This window comes from Bos grunniens, chromosome 15 (genome assembly GCF_055505025.1).
Source record: "Bos grunniens cultivar Pamir isolate PY7600 chromosome 15, Bosgru_T2T1.0, whole genome shotgun sequence".
Taxonomy (NCBI): domain Eukaryota; kingdom Metazoa; phylum Chordata; class Mammalia; order Artiodactyla; family Bovidae; genus Bos; species Bos grunniens.
This window is the reverse complement of record NC_141179.1, coordinates 50,741,864-50,757,398: the sequence shown is the minus strand read 5'-3', so window position 1 is coordinate 50,757,398 and position 15,535 is coordinate 50,741,864. Positions and strand designations below refer to the sequence as shown.

Here is a 15,535-nt window from a genome sequence, read left to right as displayed (position 1 = left end):
CCCTCTGACTTCCACACACCTCTTGAATTGTCAGTGGCTGTCCTAATTGAATAATCTTCCTACCTAAGGTTTTCAGTGAAGATACCAACAGTCAGTTCATTCCATAATCTTGATAGCAAATGTTTTTTGATAAAAATGGGAGACTACAGTCACCATGTAACTTAACATTGCACCTTCCACCTGAATCTCATCCAATCAACCACAAGTGAGAGTCTTAGTAATTGTGATACTGTTGCATTTCGGAAATCATTGTCAGTGCATTGACCACCAGCAATAGATTCTTGGTTATAAACTGACCATGTTATTGATAATGTGATGTCAGCAAACATACATGAGAAACAACTGAAGTCAAAGAGAAGGGTAATAAATTTATTTTAAATTGAATGCTGTGTTGTTAAGGGTCCAACAGGAGACAGAGACCACATAATAATTTGAAAAGGGAAAATTTAATATAAAGAATTCTGCTATTAAAAAGTATACTAGTGGGGAAATTGGCTAGTAAAAGTTAAAAGAGAAATACAAAGAACCTATGAGAGAAGATATAAAGAGTAATCACTACTTCTAGAATTGAGGTGGGGCATCCAAGGAAGAACCTTCCTCTCTTTTATTTAAGCCTGTGAGTTTACTAAAGTGACTTATTTGGGAGCCTTGCCAAAAATCTGCCCTCTGGGAAGGTCAAGGAAGGGCTTCTATAGGAAGTTGCCAAGCCTCTTGAAAAATAAAATATTTCCTGCCAGAACAGCAAACAAAGGATTTCACAGTCAGCAGTGAGAACTCAGAAAGGAAACAAAGAATACTTGCCATCTAGCAGCTACCACACTGCAGCCTCTCACAGCCACTCACAGGGGTGAGCCCTAAGGGAATTCAGGATGAGAAAACCCAAGACATGGCCCCAGATACATGAGATGTACATACCCGGACTCTTGTATCTTCCTGTATATAGAAAACTATTAAATTCTGTAACTTGAGATAACTAGTCTGTTTTTAACAGTAATCTTTTGATCTGACTACCTGCCTTTGTTGCAAAATTCCTATATATCCTAGGTACCCCTCCACAACTCCTCAGAGCAGTTTTCTGTTACTTGAGATGCTGTCTCATGGGTTTGAAGTCCTCAGTATGTCTGCTGAAAAAATCCCCACAACTCTCAAACTTTTAGATTGTTACATATTTTTTTTAGTTGACACTCCGAACTCTAGATGCCAGAGAAGCCTATAACTGTTAGGTGCCACTTGAACTAGAATATGGGGAGGCTGCCTAAGGCTCAGACTGAGGTAGTTCCAGGCTGCCTTTCTGGGAGGAGGTTTCGATGTCAAGGTTGTTAGACAGCTCACCCTGTACAGCCACATAGCCAAGGCTAATGAGAAGATGTAGGGAAGCTGTTTCAGCTGGGGTGCTGGTCCATTCTGGCTGGGCCCCTGGTTATACCCCTGCTGTTCCACTGGAGAGCTGGAGAACAAGCTCAGTGTGTGAATGCTGGAGGGAGCTATGCACTGCTGGAGCTGAGCACTGAAGAAACCGCACGGTGCCAGGCAATGGGGAACTGACATGTTCTGTGAGTCTGGCCTGAAAGCAACACAGAAAGCAGGGAGAGAAACCCCTCTTGCTCTGGTGTTCTCCTACCACCCTCTAGTGACAAGTCTTAACATTGTGCCAAGTGACAGAAGAGAAATAGTCACAGAATCCAACACCATCATCAAGGAGCAGGCAAAAAGAAATCTGGAGCTGAGAGATGATGAATCAGTAATAAGCCAGATACCATTATGGGTGACTATTGCAAATCCTGCAGATCCATCTCTGAAGCCTTATCAAATAAGCCTTATGATACTCTATCCAGGAAAATAAAGTGGGGAAGATTTCTCCATTGGATCCTATTTGGTCAAAACTGACCCTATTTGTTGTTGATTGTCCCGTACTTCTGGGTTGCAGATTCATGAACACTTAGTTATTGTTGTGGTTTAGTTGCTAAGTTGTGTTAAACTCTTTTGTGACCCCATGGGCTATAGCCTTCCAGGCTCCTCTGTCCATGGGATTTCCCAGGCAAGAATACTGGAGTGGGTTGCCATTTCCTTCTCCAGGGGATCTTCTGGACCCAGGGATCAAACCTGCATCTCCTGCATTAGCAGGCAGAGTCTTTACTGCTGAGCCACCAAGGAAGCCCTCATGAACACCTAGTTCAGTTCAGCTCAGTCACTCAGTCATGTATGACTCTTTGTGACCTTATGGACTGCAGCATGAACACCTAATACTACTTGTGAAAGTCTCACTCCTCAGTGTCAGCCCTGGGGCAAGAAGCAAGAGGTGCATGGTGCAGGCCTAAAGCAGTCTAATATCTTGTTTTCTCTGTGTGAAATAAATGAATGATGGGGCTGCTTACTGCACCAGTGACTAGACAATGAAGCTGAATGATTTGAATGGTACACTGTAAAAAACTGACTTTTAAGGAAAACTCAGACCGTGATATTCTAGCCTGGAGAGTTCGTAGGTTGAAAGATTTGGTTGTCTCAGAGTAAGGTTTGGGCCATCCTGCCTGTTGTACTGTAAAGTTACCCTTAATCGTTTTTTTTTTTTTTTTTTTTTGTGCAAGTTGTATTGCCCCTTTAAATCCCCATAAGTTAATTGTTGTTTTGTTGCTCAGTCCTGTATGAGCCCTCCAGGCTCCTCTTTCCATGGGATTTTCCAGGCAAAAATAATGGAGTGGGTTGCCATTTCCTCCTCCAGTGGATCTTCCTGACCCAGGGATCAAACCCTTGTCTCCTGTATTGGCAGGAAGATTCTTTATCACTAAGTCACCAGGGAAGCCCTATAAGTCAGTTAGGGTCATATAGTTATAAACTCTGTTCCTTTATATTTTAAACCTCAGAGAAGAAAAATGATCCAGAAAAAGGTTTTCATAGGCAACATGCTTTAAAAAGAATGAAAGTAGCTTCAGGGCAATGGGGAAAGTGCAATGAGTATATGATGTAGACAGAAGTGGTCTCAGAAAGACCCCTCAGAGCAATCCCTTTTATCAAAAATATTTGTTGTTAAATTCATGGCCTTTTCCGTTAAAATAATAATATTAACAATAAGAAAAAAAGGAACAAGGGGAAAATAAATGAAAGTGGCAGAGATTAGGCAGCAATTTGAATTGGAAGAAGAAAATAATATATTTTATTTCATATTTTACCTGACTTTACCTAAATTTACTTAGATAAATGTACCTTTTACTTAAATATAGACCCTATAGGTCCAGATTTCTCCTGCCTTCCTTCCTGAAAAAACAAACAAGTAAACAAAACACATTTTTTTCTTTTTTTTTGGTTCCAGCTGCTTTTCCTCCTGATCCCATTTTGTTACCTGGACACCAATGGATTTTCAACTCAAAACAATGCAGATACCTGACAAAAAGTGATGGGAAGAAGTAACATAGTTGAACTTGAGCTGTATAATTGCATTATGATCCTAGAGTGATATGTATATCAAGGTTAGACATTTATATTACTTTATTTAGTACTTTAACTGGAGTAAGCATTTTTGGAAGGGAGTGGAAAACCAAGATTACTAGTCTATAGGCATCTTTTCTTCAATTTCCTTCCTGATCTGATTTGATAACTGTAGCCCCATCCCCAGCACATTGCCTCTTCTACAAACCTGGAGACAGGGTCATCATTGTTGGCTCATCAAAACCGATTCATTTATCTCTACTTACTTTTTCAAGAGTAAGATGTTTTACTAGATCTTATTTTCTACTCTCTGCCTGAAAAATCATGTCATCCCATAAAATATTATCAAAATTACACCTTTTATTTACTTTCAATCTTCAAAGTTGAGGGCTTGATAAAAATTGATTTTCTCTTCTAAATTTGAGGGTCCAAGATACCAGGACTACTTGTGACCCTTGGCTTTCTGCTCTGTGAGATTAAATGCCTTTGGTTGCCAGTAAATGTAAAGACAATGAAAAAAGGGGGGATCTGTGATAAATTTGAGAGTTCATAAGCTACTTAAATGCATTAGCATTAAAACTAAAATTAAACATTGTGATGACCAAATAGAGTTTTGTGGACAGAACTCTACATAAGGTCTGTAATAGTCTCACATTGAGTCTGCTAAGGTACATACTTTATCTTGGAGCTAGAGCTGGATATGGGCTGCCTTACCAACATCTGAGACTGGCATTCCCAAAGCCTGCACCTGATGTGGGAACAGGGTCACAGGAGTTAAATCTGACTGTGAGACAGAAACTTGCTATCTGCATTTTCTTAGGAGAGGTTATTACTGACAGACAGTGATCAAGCGAGTGAAGTCAGTATTCCCAGGGGCATAGTATCTGTTCATTCTCATGAGGATGTGCCTGTGCTTCCTAGAGATGTATATGAGAGCATAAAAAAGGATGCAATTCCCAGCAGGCGCTGGAGCAAAGAAGCTGCCGAACCTGAATAATCTGAAACCTTGCCACCCTTGTTCTGGGATAAGGTAACCAGGAGCCTGGTAGGTGTCCTGAAGACTCAAACTAAACTTCCTTAAGATGATTTTATGTTTTCCAAGGAAAACTCTGCAATTTATAGGTATCAACCCAATACCTTTCAGAGGGCTAGAGATAAACATGTTTCATAGGCTCTCCAGCCAAGGGATCAAGCTATGTTTGGGACAGTGTTGATGGCTGAAAAGATTAGGGTCTATATGTGGGACAGGGTACATCTTTGTATTTACATTATGAAGAGTTGAAAAAATGATATTATCAACAGTAGCTCATTTATTTAGTTACCTGAATTAGGTTGGAAGCTTGTCAATAAAAACCTCAGACATGGAACTTTGGAAATGACCCATTTTGAAGGGACTCATTGAGTAAGAATGGACAAGGGGTTATCTTTTTTTCTCTGGCTCTGAATTTCATTCACCCACAAAGACAGACTGTCAGCTGCACCACTAGGGCTTCTCTGGTGTAGAGTTGTTAAAAGGAGAATCACCCAAGGTTTTGGTGATGCTGATGCCAGGGGTGTGAGCAGGGCCAAGTCTAAATAGCAGAGATAAGAACCTGAGTTTCAAGTCACCAATCTAAGGGCATTCACAGAAAAGCCAAGAACAATGGGAAAAGAACTTGGAAGAGGGAGAAAAGAGCAGTATCTGTGGCTTTTACGAGCAGGACTAGTAGCAATTGCATGAGAGGATGTGAGGCTTTAGGCAACAACAAATAACGACTGTGGTACGTGCTGCATGCCAAGGGAACACTAACCACACCTGAAAGGCTGAGACACAGTGCACACTCAGGACTGTGGTAGATTGATTTTATATTTTCATACACATGTTCCATGAACAGTACCATAAGATTTAGGTCTCCTTTAACTCCTGTTACTATAACATCTGTGGTTTGTTTGAGTACATGACCATTGACCACATCCATGATGTTATAGCTTTTCCAGATTGCAATATATTCCAATTTAGTTTTCAATTCAGTTCAGTCACTCAGTCATGTCTGACTCTTTGCGACCCCATGAACCACAGCACGCCAGGCCTCCCTGTCCCTCACCAACACCTGGAGTTCATCCAAACTCATGTCCATTGAGTCAGTGACGCCATCGAACCACCTCTGTTGTCCTCCCCTTCTCCTCCTGCCCTCAATCTTTCCCAGTATCAGAGTCTTTTCAAATGAGTCAACTTTTCGCATGAGGTGGCCAAAGTATTGGAGTTTCAGCTTCAACATCAGTCCCTCCAATGAACACCCAGGACTGATCTCCTTTAGGATGGACTGGTTGAATGCCCTTGCAGTCCAAGGGACTCTCAAGAGTCTTCTCCAATATCACAGTTCAAAAGCATCAATTCTTCAGTGCTCAGCTTTTTTTATAGTCCAACTCTCACATCCGTACATGACTACTGGAAAAATCATAGTCTTGACCAGACAGACCTTTGTTGGCAAAGTAATGTCTCTGCTTTTGAATATGCTATCTAGGTTGGTCATAACTTTCCTTCCAAGGAGTAAGTGTCTTTCAATTTCATGGCTGCAGTCACCATCTGCGGTGATTTTAGAGCCCCCCAAAATAAAGTCAGCCACTGTTTCCATTGTTTCCCCATCTATTTTCCATGAAGTGATGGGACTGGATGCCATGATCTTAGTTTTCTGAATGTTGAGCTTGAAGCCAGTTTTTTCACTACCCCTTTTCACTTTCATCAAGAGGCTCTTTAGTTCTTCTTCACTTTCTGCCATAAGGGTGGTGTCATCTGCATATCTGTGGTTATTGATATTTCTCCCGGCAATCCTGATTCCAGCTTGTGCTTCTTCCAGCCCAGCGTTTCTCATGATGTACTCTGCATAGAAGTTAAATAAGCAGGGTGACAATATCCAGCCTTGACGTACTCCTTTTCCTATTTGGAACCAGTCTGTTCAATGTCCAGTTCTAACTGTTGCTTCCTGACCTGCATACAGATTTCTCAAGAGGAAGGTCAGGTGGTCTGGTATTCCCATCTCTTTCACAATTTTCCACAATTTAGTTTACTTGATTCATAAGCCTCCAAACATGGTGGCTTAAAAAGAAGAAAAAAGAAAAGTTATTAAAGCACTCTACTAGTTCTATAGACAGGCTTCCTAGATGGCACTAGTGGTAAAGAACCCACCTGCCAATGAAAGAGACAGAAGACCCTCTGGTTCAGTCCTTGGATTGGGAAGATCCTCTGGAGAAGGGCATGGTAACCTACTCCAGTATTCTTGCCTGGAGAATTCCATGGACAGAGGAGCCTGACATGCTACTGTCCATAGGGTTGCCAAGAGTCGGACATGACTGAAGAGACCTAGCGTGCACAGACACACTTCTATAGAGTTGTTTAGAAGTATATAAGGAATAAAGATAGATTTGAAGGGTATAAAGGTCTTAGATAAAAATGAATCTATTTAAATTTACTCCTTATTTTTCTTTATATAGAAAAAGTTATATAACATTATTTCTTGATACCTAAATGTGAACTGTGTTTAATTTAACTGACAACTAAAGTGAGTTGTATTCAGTAAACATAACTGAGAATAATAATTTGATTATTTATCTACCAGGAGCAGTATGTAAGAGACCTATTTATGATGCTTCCTCTCAATGCCTCAGAAGCTGCAGTCTCCACATTCCTGTTGATGGGGATCCCAGGGCTTGAGGGTGTGCACATTTGGATCTCCATCCCTGTCTGCCTCATGTACCTCATGGCTATCCTGGGAAACCACCATTCTATTTGTCATCAGGACAGAGCCTTCTCTGCATGAGCCCATGTACCATTTCCTCTCCATGCTGGCATTATCGGACCTGGGCCTGTCCTTCTCTTCTCTTCCCACCATGCTGAGGATCTTTTTGTTCAATGCCATGGGGATTTCTGTTGATGCCTGCATTGCTCAGGAATTTTTCATCCATGGATTCACAGACATGGAGTCCTCGGTACTCCTGATCATGTCTTTTGATCGCTTTGTAGCAATTTGCAACCCCCTGAGATACCGCTCCATCCTTACTAGCTCCAGAGTTTTGCACATTGGGTTAGCATTTGCTTTTAAAAGCATTCTCCTAGTTCTTCCCCTCCCTTTCACTTTAAAGAGACTCAAATACTGTAATAAACGCCTGTTATCCCACTCTTACTGCCTCCACCAGGACGTCATGAAGCTGGCGTGCTCTGACAATAGAGTTAACTTCTACTACGGTCTGTTTGTTGCGCTCTGTATGATGTCAGACAGTATGTTAATTGTTGTCTCCTATGTGTTTATTCTGAAGACTGTATTGGGTATTGCATCTCACAGGGAATGGCTTAAAGCTCTTAACACCTGTGTGTCCCACATCTGCGCTGTGCTCATCTTCTATGTGCCCATCATCACCTTGGCTCTCATGCATCGCTTTCCCAAGCATACACCCCCTGTGGCTATGATTCTAATGGCTGATGCATTCTTGCTGGTACCACCCTTGATGAATCCCATCTTGTATTGTGTAAAAACTCAGCAGATTAGAGTGAAGGTTCTGGAAAAATTGGAAAAACTGGGTCTGAAGTCTAAATGATGAGGCAAAGGTGGAAGTTCCATTTTCTCTACATCAAATTGTCTCAGGAGTAGGACAATGTTTCTTTCAAATAGGAGCTGCTTCCATTTACTTTAGAGTCCTTAATTAGTTAATTAATTAAGTAATCAATTAATATCTATCATGGATGTCACACACCACAGCTTCTGATATTAAGGAAGAAGAGGCTTACAATTTATAAAGTAGGTAGTGATCCTGTTGTTGTTGTTGGGGGAGACTGAGGCCATCTATCCTCAGGTAAAAGAGTAAAGAAGACATCTAACCTCAGAGAAGCTTGTAAGTAGGAATTCAACTATAAATGGGAGAATTCTGCAAGATTCTGGACCATTTAGCACCTTTATATTTGCCTCTTGGCATTTGATTCCTCCTTGTGATTTACATTAAATCCTTTCCAATGTGATTAGGTTTGTCTAAGTAAGTTTTCTTCCTTGCTAACCAAAGGGTGGTGCACTGATATGCCTCAGCAGCATCTGGGAAATAATAAGAATCATAGGATCTCATCCTTCTTCAAGCCTACTAAGTCAGAATCTGTCTTTTAACAAGATTCTAGGTGGTTGGTGTGTACATTAATGACTGAAAAATACAAAATACTTTCCTGGGATAATGTGAAAAGGAAACCTAGAGAGTGTGTCTTTTGCCAAAGCCAATTTGGAGGGAAAGTGTAGGAGGAAATCCTTGGGGCACAAAAGATGGAGACCTATATACATCATCAACATTCATACGTCTCTCTCATTGATGCCTTGTGAATTTACACAAGGAAAGAGTTATGAATGATTCAAATTTAAAAGTCTCTTCAAGATGACATACTTCATCCATTGTATATGCTTGGCAGGTGTATCTCAATTTGAACTAAAAGAATAGTCTAAATGGAAGGGTGTGGGTAAAATGGCTAGCATAAGAAGTGTAATAAATATTAGAGAACAAATTATGGTTCCAGAAGTTATTAATATCTCTATCCCCATATGTGCTGTTGAGAGGACAAAGAACATTTAAGTTCTTCCTGAAACTTATCATTCAGGTTGGTGTGGAATGATTTTCAGAGAGAGAACAGTGCTATGAACAGTAATAGTGAGCCCTGAAAACCAAAGATGTTACAGGATTGATGTGGGTGTGGCCAGTGCTGAGGAGAGAGTGAGAGCCAGGGGACAGCAGTTGAGGCCCTGCTGTGAAATGAAGAGCTCTTTGCTCCCATCTCTTCTCTCTCTCTCTAAGTTGCTTCAGTCGTGTCCGACTCTGTGCGACTCCATAGATGGCAGCCCACCAGGCTCTGCCATCCCTGGGATTCTCCAGGCAAGAACACTGGAGTGGGTTGCCATTTCCTTCTCCAATGCGTGAAAGTGAAAAGTGAAAGTGAAGTTGCTCAGTTGTGTCCAACTCTTAGCCACCCCATGGACTGCAGCCTACCAGGCTCCTCCATCCATGGGATTTTTCAGGCAAGAGTACTGGAGTGGGGTGCCATTGCCTTCTCCGTCCCATCTCTTAGTAAAGTAATAAAAACATGGAGGCAGTCAGTGATTCTGCATTTAGCTCATCTACCACCAAGTTACAAAGGGCCATTCAAATGCTTTCAGTAGTTTCGTGTATACAATGAGGTGGTAGGAACTTAAAGAAACTTCCAACTGTAAAGTTCTTTATTCAGATTAAATATTCATACGAAGTTTAAATATAGTTATTTTAATTTCCATGATTAATTCCACAAAACTATCATTTATTGAATATTTTATATATTCTGACACTATGATAGAGACTTGACTGCATGAAATCCTTATTGCACCTATTTTACAAACATGGAACAGCTAGTGCCAAATCACTCAGGAATAATGGACTGAGGACTCAGCCAGGCCAATGTGACTCCACATTCTTTATATCCAACATTCTACTCTCGGTAAAGAAATGGGAAGATGGAGGTTGGTGTTCCAGGGAGGAGGAAAGAATGGGCTTTGGGGGAAAAAAAAAAAAAGTGTCTCAGAGACCTCATCATTGTTCTTCAAGACCAAGCTATTTCTCCATTCAATAATTTTAAAAGAGTATTTTGTAGCAGGGGTTTTGAATTAAGGCAAATCTGAAAATAAATTCTGTTTAGTAACTAATTTTATAGACCCGGGGCATTCTTAAAATCTCACCCTCAGTATTCTCATTCATGAAATTGAGAGCTGCTGCTGCTGCTGCTGCTGCTAGGTCGTATCAGTCGTGTCTGACTCTGTGCGACCCCAGAGACGGCAGCCCACCAGGCTCCTCTGTCCCTGGGATTTTCCAGGCAAGAATACTGGAGTGGGTTGCCATTTCCTTCTCCAATGTATGAAAGTGAAATGTGAAAGTGAAGTCGCTCAGTTGTGCCCAACTCTTTGTGACCCCATGGACTGTAGCCTACCAGGCTCCTCCGTCCACGGGATTTTCCAGGCGAGAGTACTGGAGTGGGGTGCCGTTGCCTTCTCCATGAAATTGAGAGACTGACATCTAATTAGTTTACTAAGAGAATATATAGTATATCTTAAAGAATAGTTTGATAAAATATGAGGCTATAAACTGTTTCTGTATTCCTAGAATATGTTCTAATATATCACTGTGTATTCTTATCTTGTTACTAAATGGATTTGATCTGAAAATTTGATTTTTTCACTTTTCATTTAAAATGTGTTCTTCTGTAATCACAAGTAACAAGGATGTTTCAACTGCTCAACATATTAAAGTAGAGAATTATTATTGTGTTAGTGAATGCTGAAAATGCATTTAATAGGATTCATTGCTACTACTGCTGCTGCTAAGTCGATTCAGTCGCGTCCAACTTTGTGCGACCCCATAGACGGCAGCGCACCAGGCTCCCCCGTCCCTGGGATTCTCCAGGCAAGAACACTGGAGTGGGTTGCCATTTCCTCCTCCAATGCATGAAAGTGAAAAGTGAAAGTGAAGTCGCTCAGTCGTGTCTGACTCTTAGCAACCCCATGGACTGCAGCCTACCAGCCTCCTCCATTCATGGCAGGAGGAGCATTTTCATTTCCTCCATCCATTTTTTAGGAAAGAGTACTGGAGTGGGATGCCATTGCCTTCTCCAATAGGATTCATTAAGTAAGCTTATTAAAAATTTAAAAAAAATGCAACATAAATGAACTATTTAAGTGTTATAAAGTTTATTCAAAGATCTAGCAGTCAACCATCTAGCAGTGCCAGTAAGTGAAACACTAATGCCATTTAAATAAAATGAGAAACAACATTTTTTGTTCACTCTTAAACTTTCATAACAGGTTGGAGATTCCAATGAATTTAATAAAATAAGAAAATAAAATAATTTATATGAATATTAGGGGAACATTACCTATCATCTCTTTTTACTTATGAATGCTATTAATAAATACAAATAAAATACAAAAATTTTTAAATGGTCCTAAAATTTTGTGATAATTTGGTAAAGTACATACTAATGCAAGATAAAAAAATGTTTTTCTAAATCTAGCAATATATATGTGGAGATAGAAATGGCCGGTTATCTCAGTTGATTAGAGTTTGGTGCTATTAACACCGAGGTCCTGGGTTCAATCCCCGTGCAGGCCACAGAAAGTTTTCCTCCTTACTACCCAAGGTGATTATATATTAAGGGCTTCCTAGGTGGTGCTAGTGGTAAAGAACCTGCCTGCCAATGAAGGAGACTCGAGAGACATGGGTTTGATTCCTGGGTGGGGAAGATCCCCTGGAGTAGGAAATGACAACCCACTCCAGTATTCCTGCCTGGGGAAACCCATGGAGAGAGAAGCCTGGCAGGCTACAGTCCTTGAGTATGACTGAGCACACACACACACACACACACAGAGAAATGGGATAATGTTTTATTTATAATAGCAACACAATCATACATTTTAAAAACTACATAGAAATAGACTTAAATAAAGTGAATAATTTTATTGAAAAGTGTAGAAATGTTCTTAATAAATGAAATACATAAATTGTTGGATGTGGAAATTAATCATGAATGCTGATTTGTTTATATTTAATCTACTAAAAATGTAGTTCTTGTTAGAATTTCAGAGTTTTTAATTGCTTTTGAAAGAGGATCACTTTACACCACATATTAACCAAATCACACTATGAGGCTGGTCTAACAGATCAGTGATATGTGAACATATATGACACACATATATATATAGTTGTTCAGTTGCTCAGGTTTGTCCGACTCTGTGACCCCATGGACTGCAGCACACCAGGCCTCCCTGTCCATCACCGACTCCTAGAGTTTGCTCAAACTCATGTCCATTGAGTTGATGATGCCATCCAACCATCTCATCCTCTGTCATCCCTTTCTCAGTATCAGAGTCTTTTTCAAAGAGTCAGCTCTTTGCATCAGGTGGCCAAAGTACTGGAGCTTCAGCATCAGTCCTTCCAATGAATATTCAGGGTTGATTTCCTTTAAAATTGACTGGTTTGACCTCCTTTGCTGTCTGAGGGACTCTCAAGAGTCTTCTCTAGCACCACGGTTTGAAAGCATCCATTTTTTAGTGCTCAGCCTTCTTTATGGTCCAACTCTCACATCCATACATGATACTGGAAAAACAATAGCTTTGACTATATAGACCCTTGTCAGCAAAGTGGTGTCTCTGCTTTTTAATATGCTGTTTAGGTTTGCCATAGCTTTTCTTCCAAAGAGCAAGCGTCTTATAATTTCATAGCTGCAGTCACCATCTGCAGTGATTTTGGAGCCCAAGGAAAGAAAGTCTCTCACTGTTTCCATTGTTTCCCCATCTATTTGCCAAGAAGTGAAGGGACCAGATGCCAAGATCTTCATTTTTTGAATGTTGAGTTTTAAGCCAGCTTTTTCACATATATATATCATACGCCATAAGAAGATTTCTAAAGCAAAGTCCATATCCATACACACACCTAAAATATGACATATATGCTGCTTAGTCAGTCATGTCTGAGTCTTTGCGACCCCATGGACTATAGTCTTCTAAGCTCCTCTATTCATGGGATTCTCTAGGCAAGAATCCTGGAGTGGGTTGCCATTCCCTTTACCAGGGAATATTCCCAATCCAGGGATCGAACCAGCTCACCTGCACTACAGGTAGATTCTTTACCATCTGACCCACCAGGGAATCCAAAAATATGACATACATAGTTTTTTATTTCAGTGAGAAAAAGAGAATGTATGTAATAGATGATGCTACTATGAGTACATAATTACCTTGTTAACATAAAATTGGACTTAGAAAGAAAAGTCATTATAACAGTTCTTTTAAAACAGGTTTAAGAGAATATGTGCAGAACAAGTTACAGACACTTGTTTTAAAAGCAACACATGAAAAACAAAAATTATAAAGATATATAAAAGTGGATTTGATCATGTAAAACTGTATTTACTTGAGATTTGGTTGCTTAAATAATGAAAAAGGCAAATATTATATTGGCAAAGGTATAAAAAGGATTTTATATGAAGGATTTCTTGCACATTTGTTTTTAAAACCATAAACAATCCAGTAGAAAAATGGATGAAGGCTTTTTGAAGAGACTATTCATAGAGGAAGAAACAAAATAGCCTACAGATATGTGAAAGACACTGTTTCTATTAGGAAAATCTGATGTAAAGTAAAATTCATCACTAATAAAATTGATGAAAATTTGAGAATAATGGTAACGGAATTCTGGTGGACATGCAGAAAACGTACACTCCTAACAACCTGAATGGTTGTGACAAGACTTAGATTCTGACTGTTTCTGGGCCATGGATGTGATGTTAATAGGGGCTCACAATAGACCACTCCCCTTCTCTAGGGCTCATAAACTTTCATCAATATGCACATGAACACTTCAAGGGACAGAAATGTACATCCATGTACATGGACTTTTGTGTACCTGAATGACATTTTATGCATGATAAACTGAGTTCTCAGTCATGGAAACCTTTGTGTCAGGTAACCAACAAATATGGAGGACACATGCTTCTCACTAAGCACAACCCACCTTCCTGGGCTTCAATCTCTTGTGGATTCTCTCTCTAATCTCCTTCATCTTGACACTATAGAGAATAGGGTTTATCAATGGGGGAAGCAGGAAGTGGACATAGGAGAGAAGAGTACGGGCAGGCTGAGGGATTGGCATCCTGAGATGATCAATGAGAGCCAGGAGGACCATTGGCACATAGAAGAGAAGCACAGCAGAGAGGTGGGCAGCATAGGTTTGGCCAGCCTTCCAGCGATTCTCACTGGATCCCAAACCTTGCAACACCCTGCCAATTAGGCCATAGGAGAATAAAATAAGCAGAGGATCCAAGCCCATGGCAGACAGGACCACAAAGAGGCTGTAGACTGCTCCCCCACCTCCAGGGCAGGCCAAACGGGCTATATCTGGGTGCAAGCAGTAAGAATGGGTCAGGACCTGTGGACGGCAGTAAGGCATGTGGGCCAGGAGGAATGGCAGGGGCAGGTGGAGACCCAGGCATCGGAAAGCAATGGCCACACAGATCTTGCTGATGACACCATTGGTGAGGAGTGTTGGGTAGTGGAGAGGGCGGCAAATGGCCAGTGCCCGATCCAAGGCCATGGCGAGTAAGACAGAGGACTCCATGACAGAAAAGACATGGACAAAGAACATCTGGAGGAGGCAGGCTGAGGCAGAGACAGCATGAGTATTTGCAAAGGCAAGACCCAGCAGGGTGGGCATCAGGGCTGTGGACAAGCCAACATCAGACACGCTGAGCAGGAAGAGGAAGAAGTACCTTGGGCGGTGCAATGTGGGCTCCAGGGCAATGATCCAGAGGATAGCACCATTGCCCAGGGCAGACAGAAGGTAGACAGTGATGAGGGGTACTGCCCACCAGGAAGGTACAGCTGATAGGCCTGGCAGGCCCACCAACAGGAAGGTGGGGGCCATCGAAGTGCTGGCATTGGGAGTTGAGTGGGTGAGGAATGTTGACATACTTCAGGATCCCACTTTGAACTCTGGAAACTGAAAATGGATTAGAAAGATTTATTTAACCTTATGACACATTTGCATAAGGCTTTCTAAAACTGCCTGGCCCTCCCTCTCCTGCCCCAGGCACACATACACATACTCATTCTAGTATCTATGCCACAGTCATCCCTTGCCTTGGAGCGTTTCCTATAGCTGTCCACAAAGCTCTGATTCTCTCTTTAAATTATTTTCCCATTTTCCTCAACTCTGTTTTTCACTGTAGCTTTTTTCCTAATTTGCTCCCTCCTTTAACGGAAAACACCCATAAGGGGGGTCTATACTCCTATGAGCACGTTTTCTTTTTTTCTTTTTTAAATACATTCGGCTATGCAGGATCTTAGTTGCAGCATGTGGGATCTAGTTCTCTGACCAGGGATTGAACCCCAGGCTCCCTGCATTGTGAGTATGGAGTGTTAGCCACTGGACACCAGGGAAGTCCCTAAACATGTATTCTACTCCTCCCAGGCCCAGGCAATCTGACTTCTGTGCTGCCTCAACACACATTTCAATTCACTTTAACTGCTCTCATTAGTCATCCATTACTTCTTTGTTACTAAATCTAGGGGCACTTAAATTTCCTAAA

General features: G+C 41.0%; 1 protein-coding gene and 1 pseudogene across 1 annotated transcript; one reads left to right on the top strand and one right to left on the bottom strand.

Moving 5' to 3' along the window:
- Positions 1-7,046: 7,046 nt before the first annotated feature.
- On the top strand, positions 7,047-7,995 carry LOC147358132 (olfactory receptor 51A7-like; annotated as a pseudogene).
- Positions 7,996-13,947: 5,952 nt separating this feature from the next.
- LOC147358131 (olfactory receptor 51S1-like) lies at positions 13,948-14,916 on the bottom strand. The gene has a single exon (XM_086342051.1). The coding sequence runs from the start codon at positions 14,914-14,916 to the stop codon at positions 13,948-13,950; it is 969 nt and encodes a 322-aa protein (XP_086198177.1).
- Between the last annotated feature and the right edge of the window lie 619 nt (positions 14,917-15,535).